We start from the raw sequence: 17574 nt of genomic DNA, 5'->3' as shown, positions 1-17574 counted from the left end.
TTATGGCAGCAAATGTTCACATGTGTTTTATTTCTTTCATAGGATTCAGCTCCTTCTTAGCTTCAGATTGATAGGAAAACAAAACAAAACAAACACAACAGTCTTGACACTGGAAAAAGTTTATTATTATAGAAGTGACTTCCTGACATCAGGGGATGGCATATTTCCATCCGAGGAGAATGGCTTTATGATTCTTTCATAGGATCATAGAATCATGGGATTGTTTCAGCTGGAAGAGACCCTAAAGGCCATTTGCCCCAACCCCCTGCAGTGCACAGGGACACCCACAGCTCCATCAGGTGTTCAGAGCCTCTCCAGCCTGACCTGGGTGTCTGCAGGGATGGGGCATCACCACCTCTCTGGGTAACCTGTGCCAGTGCCTCACTACCCTTAGTGTAGAAGTCTTCTTTGGGATTTGTTTGGCAGTGTACTCACTCCTAGTTCATTTAAGAAAATAAAATCGTAGATGGAATAATGTACTGCCACTTACATTTAGAAAGCAAACATAGGACAAGACCAGAATGCTAAAATGCACTGAGAGCACAGGTGTGTTAGAGGAAAGGCTGCGCTTGCTGCTGAGCATAATTTAGTTCATTTGACATTCTTCACTACGAGTCTGCATTTGAAACACCTGTATCAAACCCACGGCACTATTTATGAGACACAGCACTTAGTCAGTGCATTTCAGTTCCTGTTGTGCATCTAGGAGATGCAAACAGGAGAAGGAGCAAACTGTACAACCCTACCTGATGTCATGGAACGAGGCAGTACGTGATTGCACTGATGATATAGACTCATAGAATGGCTCTCAGTATCTAAAGAGGGGCTGTAAGAAAGAAAGGAACAGACTCTTTGGCAAAGGATCTGTTGTGATGGGGCAAAAGGAAACGGTTTCAGACTAAAAGGGGGAGATTTAGACTGGATGGAAGAAGTTTTTTTTACAGTGAGGCACTGCACAGAGTGCCCAGGGAGGTGGTGCAGACACCCAAGGTCAGGGAATGGGGCTCTGATGGAGCTGTGGGTGTCCCTGCTCAGTGCAGGATTGGACCTGATGGCCTTTAGCGTCCCTTCCAACTCCTACGATCCCATGGTTCTGCGATTCTACAAAACCTGGGCTTGTTGGACCTAGCAGCACAGCGCTGAGAGGGTTTCATGGCACCAATGACTGCTCAGGGCACTCCCCATGTTTTCCTGGAGCTTTTAGCAAACACAGCCTTTGTTTGCATTTTTCTGTGGTATGTGTTTACTGTTCATTTGCGCTGCACATGCTGTGAGAAATTAAGCCATTATGATGGTATATTTTTTTTTTCCTTTCTCCCGCTTTTGTTCTTTTCACAACCCCCTTCAAAAGCCCTCGCAGTTCCTTTCATTATTCGACGTTAACGGGACAAAAAGAAATAAATACTCGAAAGAAGAGAAAAGCAGCCTCGCCATTTTGCTTCGTGCTGTGGTAACTGAACACTGCTCTGCAAGGTCAAATAAAGAAAAAAAACCACCCCAAAACCTGCCAGAAAACCCCAGCCCTCCAACCACAGGTTGGTCCCATTGCGGAGCGGCTCTCAGCCCGCAGAGCGCAGCGGCCTCTCCGTAAATCTCCGAGTGTTTCATATAGCTCGCCTGTCAGGCGGCCATTAACTTTTATAACCTTGATATTTCAAGCGAAACAATGAACGCGAATTCTTTCTCAGTGTTCCTAATGGGTTCCACATGTGAACGATTTGATGCGATTTTTAATATTTTGGGTTGTTCGCTTGGTAGCACAGCCGGGTAACACAACCGGTCCCGGTTGCGGCTCCCGCGGTGCGCTGACAGAACCGCCGCCATGATGGAGCGCTCGGGGCGCACCGCGGAGCCGTGGGTGCAGCGCGGCCTCCGACCAGTAGGGGGCGCGCTGCTCGGTGCCGCTTGGCCGCTAAGGGCCGATGGAGGGAGAAGAGCGAGGTGGTGCCACAGAACCTTCCAGAGCGGCGATGTTGAAGGCAGGTAGAGAAAAAAGCCTCCCCTGCTGTGTGCAGGTCACCAACCAGCAGCCCAGGCTGCCCAGAGCCACATCCAGCCTGGCCTTGAATGCCTGCAGGGATGGGGCATCCACAGCCTCCTTGGGCAGCCTGTTCCAATGCCTCATCACCCTCCGTGTGGAAAGCTTGGAGGCTGGGCGACTGAGGGAAATGAAGCCAAACTGTGAGCTTTGGTGATGGACGGCCAGCTGGAGGGCTGTGGGCTGGGAGGATTTGAGCTGAGAGTTTGTTCTTTTGTCAGCTTTGAGGCTGTTTGCACGTTCAGCAGCGCCCAGCACCCCTGGGGGCAGTGGGGCTGAATGTGCCAGCACTGAGCTTGGGGCTCTTTGCCCATTACATCCCTCCAGGATGAATGTCCTGTGTTTCAGGTTGGATTTTAGGAAAAACAAATCGTTGGGCGTTGGCACAGGCTGCTCAGGGAGCTGCTAGAAGCACCACGACTGGAGATGTTCAGGGAACGTAGAGGTACGGCACTGAGGGACGTGCTTAGTGGGCAGCGTTGTGGTAGGTGGGCATTTGAACTCAATGATCTTAGAGGTCTTTTTGGAACTTAACGATTCTGTGATTCTTTAGTTCTGTTTTATTATGTTGGCCCATGATGTCAGAGGTCGCTGTTGGTGGTATGGCTGTAGATGTTGAAGCTTTTTGGCACTATTGCTCTATGATTTATTGCTGCGCAACAGATTGGCAGCAGAGGGGCAGTCTGACAAAATGGTGTTTGACATGGAAGTGCCAATGAATCAGGGAATCGTAGGGACTGGGAGGGACTAAGTTGGGGTCAGCAAGTCCAGCCTTCTCCAGGCTGAGCAGCCCAGGATCTCACAGCCTTTCATCACGCAGGAGGTACTCCAAGCCCCTGATCATCTTCGTGGCCCACCATTAGATGCTCTAGAAGACCCCTGTCTTTTTTGAATTGAAGGAAAGCTGTGTAATTGAATTCTTCCCTGCGGAAAAGAATGCACCCATTGACATTCCTTGACACTGAACGTTTATGGAGACAAAAAGTGGATGTGAGCACAGAGAGATGGGTGGGAGGTGGGTTTCAGCAGTGGCAGCAGTCACCTCTGCTGGGACAGGTCTTTATGAGCATGGTATGCAGGCTGTTGTTCATCACTGGTGAAAATACAGATCTTGTGGTGGTGATTATGCTGAAAAATAGTGTTTTGTAGCTGGGCACTTGCTCTGTCAAATAGTGCTACTGTGCTCTTGGTTGTAATTTCTGTGGAAATAAATAGGAGGCGACTTGTGGACTTGATAAGGTTTTGTCTCTCCACACCTGTCCTTTGTTACAGCTGACTTTGATGTGACAAATTTGTCTCCCATTGTGCTGTGTTTCTTCACCATTTCCATCTGCAGAGGTGTCTTATGTCGAAGGCTGTTCTGGTGGAAGTTGGTTGTCCAGAGATAATTTTGTTTGGTTTGGTTTTGAGCACAACGTCTGTAGGCCTCGTTTGGTAACCTGCCCTTTAGGTATAAGGGACTGCTGTCAGAGTGAACGCAGACAGGCATTCATGGCAGAGGCAATAAGTGGAAATTTCTCGAACCCTAACTGGAGGCAGAGGGCTCGTGCTTTTGAAGGGCTGCCATTTTAGGGGAAAGAGATTTGTCTTCAATTTGTGCAGTCTGGAAGAATCAAAGAATCTGCCAGAGAGACCAGAACGCTCGGTTCCAGTTTCCAGTTGTTTCTGCCTTAGGTTTTCCTGCTGTGGGTGAGGGGGAGGGCCAGGGTTTTTTTTGTTTCCCACAAATGACAGTATCCTTTAAGTTGGATACATTGAAAAGAAGGCTGTTACCTTTAAAGTTCAACCAATCCTCCTTCAGGTTGTCTTTCTGAAGTGAAAGCTGTTCCATTTAGGGATGGCCGGGATTTCAGAAGCCCTTTCCTGATGTTGACAAACTCTGGACTTTTGGGAGAAGCCGAAAAGATTAAAATTATCACATCAGCTTCTTTTATTTTTTTTTCTTTAATGGGATGATTCTTAAACCACGAGTTGAGCTGCCTTTCAGTTCAGCTTACCCTTAATGTTCCCATGCTGGTGTGGTTTCTCTCAAAGCGATTTTGCTCTTCTGTGCAGTGAATGGAAGGAGCACAGGGCTTGGATGTGGGGTACCTGCATTCTGCAATTGATTTTACATGTTATCATTGATGGCTGCCATGTCATTCCTGTTCTATTTTAACTGTGAATGGTTTTGAAGAGATGTTAAAACCTCTAGCTTGAAAACTTAGCACAAAGAACTGCTGCTATGGGCACTTACAATAATTGTCTGCCATTTTAATGATTAGATGGTCCTGATGCAGTGGAGGATGTCTGCACTGGGTCTGCTGTTGGGAAATACAGATGCTGGTGAGTTATGCAATGTGAGCTGAGAGTTTGGTGTGTAACATCTGATTTTTTTTCTAATGCAGTCGTTTGAAGTTTGATGTCTTCCTGACAACTCTACTTGGCTCTTCATAGCAATTTTCATGCCTTGAAAATATGCAGGGGTTAGGTGGGGGATGCTGGATTTGTTCTTTGATAAGGGCCTGGGATTCCTTCAATAACAAGGACTCTTTTGTTACAGGCTGATCTTGTGCTACCTTGGTGTGGGAGTGGTGAGGTTTGAAATGGATGGTGTCACTAAATTAGTGACCACATCAGAACTTCTCCAATCTGCATTGCTTCCAGACTAATTAACCTATGTGTCGAGGCGAGGTCATTTGGTGATCCTGAGAAGCCAGTTAATATTATTCTTAGACCACAAGGAATTTCCACTTACTTGTAAAGCTGTCAGGCTGTTCCTCTTTGCCCCGTCAGTGAGACTGCAGCTTTGTTCTGTGTGTCCAGTGGCACTGCAGTAGTGTGTTGGGGCAGTGATGTTACAGACCATTAACAGCAATGTGCTGCTTGTGTGAGTTTCTGCAGGAGCAGCCTGGGTGTGGGACAGCTACAGAGAGCTTGGTCAGGTTAAAGAGCATAATGAAATTAAGGTTTACAGCAGGAAACATGTATTGTTAGCAGCCTAGCCACGTGCTCGCTCACCATCTCGTAGAGGCCCAGAGTGCCAGCAGGTGAATGGAACAACATGTTGATTCTTACAGTCCTAGATGAAGCAGTACCAGCTGCTCAGCAGAGCAGCAAAAGCATGGCAGGTTTGGTGTGTGCGTTTGGTTTTCTGATGATGTATCCAGGCATTGAGAAAGCCATCAAACACACATTGTGTTGCTCTGGAGATTGCTGGGAGCAGTCCTGAGCACAGCAGGAGTATAATGAAGACCTTTCAGAAAGCCGTGTTCTTGGGCAGTGTTTCCAGTGGGCTGTGTCACCTGACTGGAGCTGTGACGTGCGTGGTCTGGAGGTGACGCAGAATTTGTGTTTGCTGGGACTGGAGCCTTCAGGGTAGTCTGCTCAGGGCTCACTGCTGGCACACTGCTGGGCGCAGGAGGGGGGCCTGGGGGAGCTGTAGGCACCATCACTGGTCAGCCTGCAGGGATGGACAAAGCCTTTTGTACAGTGTGCTGTGTGAGCAGTTTGTGGGCTGCATGAAGGTCACAAGGAGTGCTGCATCTCTGGAAGCGGCGGGGCACAGAGGTGTGGGGGGTGCAGGCTGGGTGCCATCTGGCCTCGGAAGAACTGATAAATGTGGACACAATACCAAGTGAATGTTGCTGGCTGTAGGATTTATATTTTTGCTCCTGAGCACGAGGCCTGTTTCGAAGCATAAATAACTGCTATCTCTCCAGCGCGTGGACTCTGGCTCTGTGCTTGGCCCTGTGTCCCAGCCCCCGCTCCGCTCAGCAGGGTCAGGGAGAAGGGAGAAGGGGCGGTGTCTTTGGCTGACATGAGCCCGCTGGGGAGGGATGAGAGGAAGGGGGTCTTGGGGGCTGGGTTCAGAGCAAGGTTAGCCAAATATCGGATAAATTAAGCAAGAGAAACAGACAGCTCAGCTTGCAGTGAACTTTTCACCCAGCTAACCTGTTGCTCACCCTGCATTGCACAGGTGGAGTACAACTCAAGTAGAGCACAGCCCTGGCTTTCCCTGCCTTCTCTTTAGCTGTAGCGTGAGGCATGGCCAAGGAGAGAGCAGGAGCTGAAAGGAGTTTGATTTGTTGTTTTGAGCCCAGAAAAGATCTGATTGCTGTCTTAAGAGCAGTGAAGTTAATGCTAATATGGCCATAGGGTTAGTTAGTGTTTGTTCCGGTGTAGAACCTCTACCAGTAATTCCTGGTCATAGAGAAGAAATGGGGAAGAAATTCCATGCTGGAGAGGGCAGGGAGCAAACAGTGCCTGAACAGGAATGGTTAGAGAGTCTTTGTGGGAAGATGCAGGGCTGGTGGGAATTCAGTGAATTCTGATGTTTATATTTCTCTGACTTTTCATCTGCATTTGCAGTGCAAGTAAATACAAATGATTGCTGACAGATGTTGTAAAAACATAGCATTATGCTAACCATTAAGCTTAATTTTGTTCTCAGTTACTAACGCATGTGGCATAGTATGGCCCTTACTCACATCACCTCTATATAAATCATGGACTTTCCTCCAGGGGTACGGAATCCAGAGCAGAATTTATTCTGTTGGCCTTTTTTGAAATCTTCACTGCTTCTTCTCCCAAGAACTCTCCAAGCACATTGAAGTTGGTGGGGTGGCAGCTTTGTTGGAAAGTAACATCCAGTAGAGTGCTTAAACCCTCAAATGTAGTTCTCTGGCTTCGGGTCAGTGTTTTGAAATTGGAACTCCTGTTCTCTGATCTTCCTTTTCACTCACTGTAGGTGAGGAAGGCCTGAAACCCACTGAAGTGCCTATTGCACAGCGTTTCTGGGAGCTCAGCCCTTGATTTTTGTAAGCGTGCCTAAATTCCATAAAACAGAGGTCTTTGCAGAGGCTTTAAAGAGCCTTTTATTGGTAGTGAACTTTCAGATGGTAAATGCCAGGAGCTCTGTCTAAAATGGAAGGGACATTGTATAAACCTTGAGATAAGCACTGACTTTAGGGAGCTGTGAGCCTTCCTAGAGCTGTGAGTATTTTCTGCTCTGCTCAGTGCAGCAGGATGGCTTCCCTCCCCCATTTTGGATCTGAGAAGGAGGTCGAGTTTTTCTTGCTCTTCATGTGCGTTTGAGTTCATGTACAGCTCCTCAGGCACTGCCAGCTTTACATTAGGAGATTGGCTGCAAAGCAGTACTGACAGTGTCTCCCTTGTATCTCAAATTCCTGGATGTTGAGGAAGGACTGAAGCTCAGATGGCCATTACCACACAGACCAGATGTTTCCCAGACCAGATGCTGGTCATTCAGGCCAGCCCAGCGTTGCCATAGGATGGTAGGGAGCTGGTGACATGCCTTGGTGCTTCCAGAGCAATGCGGGTTCACTCAGAGAGAGGGCAGGAATGGCAGTGCTGTGGTGCAGCCCACTGTTACAGTTAGAGCTCACTAACTCCTCTCCTGCCAGGGATGTCATTCTGCTTTCTTAAAGTTCCAGTGTTTTTTCTGATAGGTGAGAAATGAATGTAGAACGGGTGCACGAGCTTGGTATTCCTATTGACAGAAAGGGGCTGTAGGTCTCTTCTGTAGATGGGGAAGAATAGGGGTGTGTTAGAAGAAGGGGTGGAGAAAAAGACTATGAACTGCAGCGTAGTTTCTGGGCTTGCCTGTTGCATCAGCCTGTTGCTGATGCCACTGGTTACTTTGCAGGTTTTCTCCTCATGCAGTTGTTTCAAAAGTAAAAGTAGCAGTCGAAATCTGCACAAGGCAGCACTGCTCTCTGCTGCCCCATCCCCTGCAATGACAGAAGCAGTTCTGTACATTTGGTGAACCCGGAGAATGGATTGTGTTTAAAGTCATGTTTTTGTTTGCTTGTTTGGGGCCCTTGGTTTGTTGTTCTGGTTTTGTTTTGTTCCCTCGGGATGGCTCTGGCTGACTAATTTTACAGCCTGTTGTTTTTCAAATGCAGATGTCACCACTGGAGAGAGAATGGGGCAAGGACAAGTTCAGCGGTCACCAGATAAGGAGGACCACTCTTTTTCCATCAGTTTGAAGAGATTTGGCAGAGCTTTAAGTAACACCATAATTTTCCTAAAGCTTGTTCAACCTGCCTGCTAACGTGTGTGTTCTCCACAAAAGTTTCTCCCTCTTAGACACGTTTGCAGCACTTCTCAGACAACTTTGTTCTTTCACCTTACGGCTCGAAACCCTTGTTTCAGGGCACGCTTGTTTCTTCTACTGTATTTTTACTGCCCCTTGAGTGACATCATTCAAGTGGTGAGTCTCTGAGAGATGATTCATACTGAAAAAGATCTAATAATTGTTACCAGTTATTCAAATCAGTGTTACTGATTTCCCGCATCCTCCCACTGGTCCCTTGAGCTCCCCCACCCACTCGTTTTTCCTAATAATTCCCAGGCTTTCTGGCTGTATGCTCAGTGTGCCCTCCTCGGTGTTACTGTGCTAAGGTGTAAGTATCTCTCCCTCCCCTGAGGAGCTCTTAGGGCTTGGCTGCAGCAGCTTGTGTAGGCAGATACGGGCTGAGCTGAACTGGCAAGGTAGAGGTGGATTGACAAGCGCTGGCCTCAGTAAAGCTTCCAACTGCTTTCACAGCACATCTTCTGTTTCACTGCTGTGTCGGCATTGTTGGCAGCCTCTGAGGTTCAAAGCTAGATGAGTAATGTGTCTGCAGGCTGTGGTGCTGGGGTGCACAGAACTCTGAGCTAGATTCTCCTGAGAAGTTCTGCAAGGTATTGGGGTAATTACCTGCTCTGAGCTAGCAAAGACTTGCACCAGTAGTGACCGTATCACGCTGCTGCTGTTTCAGTTTGTAGAGAAGAATGTTTGTTCTGTTTCACGAATACGGATGTATAACTCATGAAGCTTGTTTCTCCTGCACCTTGAATTGAGCTCTATGCTGTGCAGTGATTCACATCATCAGTGTAAAAAGCAAATTCTTGTTGGGAGCAGCCATATATTGTTCTTCATGAAGCTCCTCAGTGTGGCCCCATATTCCCATTACACCCTTCCTTCATATCCCTGCATCCTTGTCTTTGATCTTCCCTGCTTGAGTCCCTTCTGTGTGCATTTTATCATTTCTCTTGTGCATTCACCTTCTTAGTCATTCTTTTTGTTGGCAGGGGCACACTTGATTTTGCTTAGAGTTACATGGATCTTGAGTATCAGAGGTGGAAGGGGGCAAATCTGGATCAGTTCTGGATGCCCAGCACAAACACGCTGATGTTCATGTCTCTGCACGCTGTAAACCCAGCCCCAAAACAAGTCTGTGGCTCTTGTGGAGAGAACTGCTTTACGTGGCAGCATCCTTTTGTGTTGCATTGGATTCAGCATTGTGTTCAGGGCTGAAATGCCCTGTGTGCCGTGCGTTGGCCCAGCAGGATGAACTCACACAAAGAGAGTGTCAGAGCTGCCCTTCCTGGAAAAGTAAGTGATAGGAATTTATGGCTGTTGCATCTGCAGTAAAGCTGGCACCACAGCCCTACTTCGTCAGCAGTAGGACAGCGGAGGGGGAAAAAAGCATGGTATAACCTTTGGTATGTTATTTATTATCAGTTTGCAGCCCTCTGGAAAATGAACTTTAGAAAATTCTGTGCCGATGGTAACGATGAACACTGGGAAAACCCAGGAATCAGCAAATCCATTGTGTTGCGCTGACAGAAAGATACTGTTACAACACACTTTAGCTGCCAACTTGCTGCAGTCACTCAATCCATCATGGTGGGCTGTTGGATCACAAGGCAGTGAAACTCAGCCTGGCGTGTTATTTTAGTCTTACATGGACTGTGAGATAAACGGGGCATGAACCAGCCCCCTGGCAGGGGGTCGACCCCTAGCGCCCTCATTAAAGTGCCAATCAAAAAGAGTAATGGAACAGGGAATGGAAAGCTGGCTTCTTCAGCCTGTTACTGCGCACAGTCTGAGCAACTTGCACAAGCCAAGGGAAACATTTCTCTTCTGAAGAGGAGCCAGGCTTCCAGAAATACCTCCTCTCTCCTTTTCTCTTTGTGTGCAATGCTGGGACCCTCCTGTGCGTCCCGCCTGTGGTGGCAGCCTGTGGTGGCAGCCTGTTGCTTACTGCAGTGCAAGCAGTGGGAAGAAGTGTGGCCGAATGTAACCCGGAAAGGATGTAGATGCTTCTTCTGTGGAATACAGCAGTCAGTGATTGGTTACAGCATGGCTTCTCTTGCACATTGCTTGGATTTCAGCATTTGCGTATGAAAGATGGGCAGAAAAGGATAGGTGCAGAAGTCATGCTGGTGTGCACAGGAAGTCGTGTTTTTGTGGGTAATTTCAACTTTCTGCAGGAACCCACAGCAAACAGTGATACCAGGATTGCTGGGTGAACGCAGCACTGCTATGCTGCTTGTCCTTGGTGGTGAATATTTCAAAGAGCTGTATAACCTCTGCATTGCCAACGGATGCTCATCTTCCCATTCTGAGTGCATTCCAACAGTGGTGATGCCGTGGGAATTTGTGTACCATCTTGTGATGCCTTCTGGGCTTCTGGTGCATAAATCCACGTTCTGCAGATCGGCTTCGCTCCGGTGCGTGCTTGGCAGAGAGAACAAAAGGTAATGAGTGAAAAGAAGCAGCACCGTAATGCCTTAATAGGTATTACAAATTTGGTTAAAAGCTTCTGTTGCCTGGAAGATTGCAGGTGGCTGCAGGGTGATGCATGATCACAGGAAGGAGCCATCCAGCCATCCTTTGTTGCTGCCTGTTCTCATGCTGTGCTGCACTAATGGCTCTTCTAGGTGCTGTGAAGCTGCAATCAGACTGTGCTGTGGTAAAGAAGAGAAAGCAGCAGCTGTGTTCTGACGTTGGCCTTGTACTTCACTATGGGATCTTAGTCAAGGTACTAAACTGCTTTCAATTTTTCAGTTTATACGTCTGTAATTGGGCCAAATTCAGCTCTTTCTACTGTGAGTGCTGGGATGCTTTTGTGAAACGTCTGCGGTTTCTGTTCTGGTTACTCTGCAAACATTTTCAAAGCCCATGTGAGGTTCGGTGGTGCTTGTTGGAAGGGGGGGAGAAATCACTGATGTTCTCCCCGGTATTTTGGGTTGCTGTGTCAGGAGCCTGGCCCTACTGAAACATGGTTCTGTTCTCCTGCAAGTGCTGTGGAGTTTGTTGTTTGCTCTGCCCTCATCAAAGTCTGAGGCGAAATTTTTGCTGCACCATTACCCTGTACCTGGTGGTTTGCATTGCTGACTGCAGATTGCTTCAAGGCTGCTGGCAAACGACAGGCATTAGGAATGGTGAGCCAATCTTGAGGGTCAAAGCAAGTGCTGTTGCTATTTCCAGAGGGTTGATGGATGGTGGATTTGATAGATTTCTCTATTTGTTAAAATTTCTCCACAGCTGCAGTATCCAGGGGACTTTTCTTACTATTTTTTGATTTTGCTGGCATTTTTAGTGTGCAGAAACAATTGTTCTGTAGCTGCCATACACAGTCCTTGTCCTTTGGGTGACCCATCCATTTATCCAAAGTGTAAACGCACATGAAAGCTGTTTACTTCTCGCATGGCCTTTTAGTACTTTCGAGTCAGACCAGAATAGGCCGGAGGTGCAAGGTTGTTCTTATCCACAGAGAGAACTGCTTGTGCTGGGCATGTTGCTTGGGCAGCAGTGTGCCTGTTACAAGAAAGCCTCAGCACTCCCTTATGATAGCAGAGTCTGACTGCACTGAGACAACAGTGTGGCTGCACAGCAGGCCGTGAATAGAACTGATACAATGCAGTAGGCATTTACCTCTTATGTAACTGCAGTTAGCGCCAGGATTATTTTTACTTCTATACTTGAATATGCTGTAGTTCCACTGAGGGAAAATAGGAAAAAATATAATCTTTTTTTTTCACTATTTGTCAGTGGTTAATGAGTAATTTTCTTTTTTTTCCCTTTTTGGCAGGCCTCCTTTCATGAGTAACTGAGCTGTGTTACAGCCGTGCGAACCCAGGGGCAGTGTGAGGACCCAGCCTTGTGTGCACATCTGGTGCTGCTTTACTCACGTTCTCCCACTCAGAAAGTCTGATGATAAAGACCTTAGGAAAGGAGTACATCTCAGTGCTAGAGAAACCGGCCTGGATTCTGTTAATGAAACATTTTCTCTGCGAGGTAACTGCAATGTTAGCAAGGAGGTAGATTTGAACTGCTCTGATTCCTTGTTAAGGCTACCAGAGTATTGGGCCAACTACCAGCAGGCTGGAATAGATCTGAACCAATAATATTCATGGGGAATTGATGATGTTTTCATCCTAGCCCCATATTTGATAAAACAGCAGCATCATGTGTACTGACAAAGCAGTTACCACCAAGCATGGATTGGAGTGCAAAGCTCTGCTCCCTGTCTGTTTTTTCAGACAAGACGACTCGGTGATCCTTGTTTATAGCAACTATACTTTTAAGAATGGAAGTGTGGGGAGTAAGGCCATCACTTTGCAAGGTAAGTTTAAGAAATATATATATTACATAAATAAACACACACAAATATGTATATGGTGTCATTCTTTGTAGGAAGCAATGTTATTTAAGCAGTATTTGATTAACTCTGGCATTAATAAAAATGCCCTTTCTTTTGTTTTTATCTCTTTGCAACTGCCAGTAACGTGCAGTGTATGCCCAGACCCTGCTTTTCAGAGCCAGGTACCTGAATTAGCTGTGATTAGAAAATACAGGAATGTTCTTTAAGGAAGAGAAGCAGAGCAAGCAAGGTTTTCCCTCAGGGTGTCATCATCTGGTGCTTCATGCCCTGTACGAATCAGGTCAGTGCGCAGTTGTTACAGCGAAGACAAAAGGATTTATGATTTTTTTTTTTTTCTAGACACATTTTTATGGAGTTGATCCAAGATCCCGGGGATCAAGTCTTCAGTTGGTGAGAGAATAGCTGAGTGGTGGAAAACACCACCTCTGGGAAATGGGAGAGCATACACTGAACTCCTTGTGATTATTGTGATTATTTTTCTGTTGTGAGATGTGGAACTTCCAGCCACTTACTTTCTCTCCACAAAAACATAAGCACTGCACTTTTTGATTAAACAGCATTCACAACTTAAGCTGTTCAGCTATCATCAAGTTGATTTATTGGAAAAGAATTCAAGAGCAGAAAGAAGGATATTGTCCACATCTTGCATGTTGTTTAGCTTATTTCAGGCATATCTCATTGTGTATTTCCTGGTTTATTGCCTGTAATTTATTTAAAGATGGCTAAGTTGGAGCAGGTAACAGAATTGTTTATGGTCCAGTAGTGACTGTTGTGAAAACTGTTTCAGCCTGATGTTACCCTGGTACGTGCAGACCCTCACTCCTACTTGGAATTGAGTGCCTAAGGGTTGTTAAAGTCTTTCTTCTAATCTGTCCCCTGCCTTTCTCTTCCAGAGGCAGCACGGGAGACAGATACTTGATCTCCCCTCACCTGTGATGTGCTGCAGCCTGCTACCTGGCAAGGAATGTCTACAGGAATAAAACTTACAGAATTATGTTATGGGTAGGGTATGTGATGCTACTTTTTTCTTTTCTTTTTTTCTCTCCACTTTTAGCATTCATGGTATGCATCTGTTTTCTGTATGTTTATGCTGCTGCAGATCCAGACTGTTTACCAGATTTCTCCTGTTAGCAATACTGCTTCCTCAGGAAAAAAAGAAGTCTTAGTGGCCTTGTCACTGCTCCTGTTAGTAACACATCAGTGATTCAGAGTAGTAATTCTCAGTGGTTCGATTGCTTTGTCAGGTCTGAGGCAGTGAAACAGACCTTTGCAGCCACAGCTTTTGATACAGATTGGGACAGAAAGGAGCTCTGTAATTCTGTGTGTCCAGAATTGCTTCTAGAAAAAAAAAAAAATGAGGTGGTCAGCTGTGGTCTTTGACATAGTTGAAACATGAAAAGTTTGGTCACAAGCCTGGTTCATTTTAGTGATGGTGGACCACATAGTTCTGCAGAAATGTTAGAAACATTAGGGTGCCTTTTTCACACATCACATTAGCTCAATCACTAATTAGCTTAATAGGTAATGTGCCATTCTTTGTGGTGTGCTGTTTGGACTGACTTAACTCTATAGCTGAGGTGATGTACTGCGAGGCACTGCTGTAGCACAGAAGCTGTGTTATTCTCTCTCATCAGCCATTTTTTCTCCCACAGCTTCTGAAATTTCAAGACAATCTACTTTCATGGCTGCAATTCCTATCTCCTCAAATAAAGCCAGGCTGAATGACATTTAACTGCCTTCATAAAGCTCAGAACTTCGCGTGATTTGGTAAGTGGAATTATTACATTGTCTTGTCTCAGTTTGTGTATAGTTTTTGTGAAAGCTAAAGGCTCATACTTTCTCTGCACCTCCTCCTCTACAAACTATTTCTGAGTGTGGCCCTTTGGAATCTGAAAGTTGTACTTATTCACTTAGTAATAACGGTAATAGTGCCAATAACAATAGGAAGTCCACAGGAGTTCTGAGATGATCCAAAAATAGTTGGGTTACAGCAACAAGGAACATCATTTGAGCTTAAAAAAAACCAAAAAGCAATCAACAACAAAAAACAACAAAGTTCTAGTTCAGTTTGTTCTGGAATGTTACAAGAGGCAGTGTGCTTCCTGCAAGTGTAACTAACATTATTTCTAGTAATCAGTGCTTTGTCTGTAAGAGAAAACCTGTTTGAGAGACTCTGTACGAATGAAAAAAAGGTCAGTGGGCTGACTGTAGCTGAGAGGAGCAAAGTGTCAGTGCTGGAACAGTATGGTAACATGACTTGAGTAGCCTAAGCCAGCTGCAGTCCATGGCCCTCTTGTACATCTGAGACAGTGGGTACATTTCTTGAAGCTTTAAGTAATTGTTATCACGAGCCAAAAAAAACCCCAACAGGTTGAGCACCTTCCGAAGGAAAACACAAATCAAATCCATTGTAGCCTGTAGTTCTCTGAGTTCAGGTCACTGAGTTGAGGTGCACTGCCATACTTCTCAGGTGTTTGCACTCCCACTCCTTACACAGACGCTGCACAACAAACTATGCAAGCCATTCTGCTGGGAGCTGGCTTTTATTCACCCTACCCCCTTTTACCTGCTTTAGCAACCAGGCTTTGCAGCATTGGAAGAAAACAGTTTTGCAGGGGAGAGGAGCAGGGATTAGCAAGAATCCAATAGGACTGACTGGTTAAAGCACTGCTGAGCCAATGCACTTGTTGAATTCTACATTTTACTTAAAAATTATACAGAGAAACATACAAAAGTGGTGCATTAAATCAGTTTCATTTGCATAACGGGCCTTTTGTATTTCTAGTGACAGACCATCCACACATCCACTGATACGACATCTGTCCTCACACAGCAGTCCTCTGCCTTTCACATTACAGGAGTTAAAAACAGTTTTACTTATAACTATCTTCAAGCTATTCCGTCTTAGATAGACAGACAGACTCATTACTCCCTCTGGAAAAGGTTCCAGGGGACTACCTAGTTTCCTGGGAATAAAGGTAGTTGATGAGACAAACACTCGTGTGACATGCAGCATTTGAAAAAGCAGGGGATTTTTTATTATTATTAATTTCAAAAAGTTTAATTTAGAAGATGATATCCTTAAGACAAATGATGCAGTGATGTCTCCCCACCCTGACTTCCCAGTGCTAGCAGAGTTCAGCACTGAGCAGCCAACTACAAACACGTGGAGGGAAGGATTTCAGTTTCCAAGGCTGCTCGCTTGAACTGTTTTCAAACAACACGAAAGCAGGGGCCTTCAGAGGTACAGACTTTGCTAGGTTTTTTGAGTTCTGGATTCAGAACAGATTCAGCCTTTTGTTATCTAGTATTTTGGAAATGTAATTAAGCCAGTGAGTCATCTCTGCAGTATTTTACAGAATGCAATTATTTTGTTAAAAGCAATGACCTTTCAGTGCAATATGAGGTACAGGTTAGCTGTACTCACAGTAAGAAAAAAAAACCAACAGAAAACAGTGCACCCTAATCACAGTGTTAAAGCTAAGAACTACAGAACTTCTGTGCTCCAACAGCTGCAGTGAACTTTTTTTTAACAAACACTCCTTACGTACATTCCTGAACTGTGAAAAGCAGAGGGAAGGAACAGGTAGCTTCAGGTGCTGCAGTAAGACTCAGCATCGCTCCTTTAATTTCTTTACACTGTAAACAGACTTGTGTTCATACCGACACCCTGGTCTGGACTTTCTTATTTACAAGAAACACTTTTACATATATACATGTTAGCAAAATACAAGGCATTTCCCAGAACTGAATGCATTTGAGCTGCATCTTTGTTAGACAACTAATGCTTTAAAAACAAAACCAAAAAAAGCCCACTCACAATGATTCCATACAGTTAAATACTAAAATCATATTTATTTCCTTCCCATATAGTATTTTCTCTAATTACAGAATACCATCAGCTCCAGACTGATTCCTGCAGTTCACTCTGGCAGTAAGGAAGATGTTTCAAGAGTCCAGCTCTAATTGTTCTTGATTTTCACTGAGTCTTAACATAAGCTGTTGTTCATAATAAAGGCTCTTTGCATAGTTTATTTCTTGACATAGCTTCACTGCAAGAACTTCAGATTTCACATTGACCTGCAGAAATAAATGCAGATGTTGTTAAAGAGGCACCATTATATTTTTATTTCACTGACTGAAGGAATTTGCATGGCTGTGCTTGAAGGTATAGAAGTGCTTCAGTGGAAATCTTCTCAGGGCTGAGGATGAGGGATGGAAGAAATGAGAGAGACAGGTAACAAGAGTTTCGGTGATAGTGGGTGGGAACAGAAACATCTTGCAATATCTGAAGTTATTTCCTTTGCTTCCTCTCCTACCTTTCATCTGGCTGCTCTGTTTGGAATGTAAACTGACTTAGGTCAGGGGTGAGCTTGTAACCTTGTCTGTAAAACAGACCTGGAACAACTACTGTAATGAAGCAAAAACCCACGACATTGAGAGGTGAGATACTGAGTAATTTTTGCATGTGTGACATCAACAATCGATTTCCAATCTTTGGAAGATGCCATGTATGCAGGGAGAGCACTACAGTAAATAGCACAGTGCTTAACTGCATGTATTGTGTAATTAAGATTATTTCTCAGCTGAAGAAATCTTTCCTAATGTACCCTGTGCATTCAGGAGTATTTCAGATTTTACCTTCAACTTTTCTCAGGAGCTCATGGAACAAGTTCTACTCAGCGCAACCTTTTTGGCAGCAGTTATTTTCACTGCTGGCAGAATGAAGTTTTCATTACTGAACAGTGCAAGAAAGCAAACACTGATGAGTAGAAATACTTTTGGCATCAGTACATGCATGGAGGGGGAAAGAAACCCAGCGTGGAAGACCCAACAGGCGCCAGTCCTTACCATTGGTTTTTGTTGTGATGGGCCTGGCATTGCTACACCACTGCTTGTATTAACAGCTTTCTTGGTCAGCTGCACGTACACTTTCCCATGATCTTTTGAAACAAGGCAGTGGTAGAGGTCATCATACTTCACTTCTAGGAAGATGGCTTCGCGGTCGGTGTAGTCACCACTCTTGAGGAAATAAACAGCTTTAGATGAGATCAGAACACAGTACTTCTCTATGTTCTCCACTGCTATGAAGCTGCG

The 17574-nt window shown here is 45.3% G+C and overlaps 1 protein-coding gene and 1 long non-coding RNA gene across 4 annotated transcripts in view; one reads left to right on the top strand and one right to left on the bottom strand.

The window, feature by feature from the left end:
- The first annotated feature begins 1912 nt into the window (after positions 1-1912).
- LOC122167187 lies at positions 1913-14859 on the top strand. Of its 2 annotated transcripts, none has more exons than XR_006170979.1 (7): positions 1913-1983; positions 10751-10851; positions 11905-12110; positions 12356-12438; positions 12817-12867; positions 13371-13484; positions 14130-14859. It is a non-coding gene; the product is annotated as an uncharacterized LOC122167187 (long non-coding RNA). The 2 variants fall into 2 exon arrangements; XR_006170978.1 differs by lacking the exon at positions 1913-1983 and adding an exon at positions 2390-2483.
- Positions 14860-15161: 302 nt separating this feature from the next.
- The window catches only part of VPS13D (vacuolar protein sorting 13 homolog D), an 87956-nt gene continuing 85543 nt past the window's right edge, over positions 15162-17574 (bottom strand). For both annotated transcript variants that reach the window (XM_042831608.1, XM_042831609.1), the window contains exons 68-69: positions 17329-17569; positions 15162-16557 (exon numbers count right to left, since the gene is read on the bottom strand). In XM_042831608.1, coding sequence (XP_042687542.1) covers positions 16426-16557; positions 17329-17569 — 373 coding nt within the window. In that variant the 3' untranslated portion in view covers positions 15162-16425. The remainder of the gene's footprint in view (positions 16558-17328; positions 17570-17574) is intronic.

This window comes from Centrocercus urophasianus, unplaced genomic scaffold (genome assembly GCF_019232065.1).
Source record: "Centrocercus urophasianus isolate 14NV4802_14NV808 unplaced genomic scaffold, USGS_Curo_1.0 seq_36, whole genome shotgun sequence".
NCBI classification, from domain to species: Eukaryota; Metazoa; Chordata; class Aves; order Galliformes; family Phasianidae; genus Centrocercus; species Centrocercus urophasianus.
The sequence above is the reverse complement of the archived record's forward strand: the minus strand, read 5'-3'. Positions and strand labels throughout refer to the sequence as shown.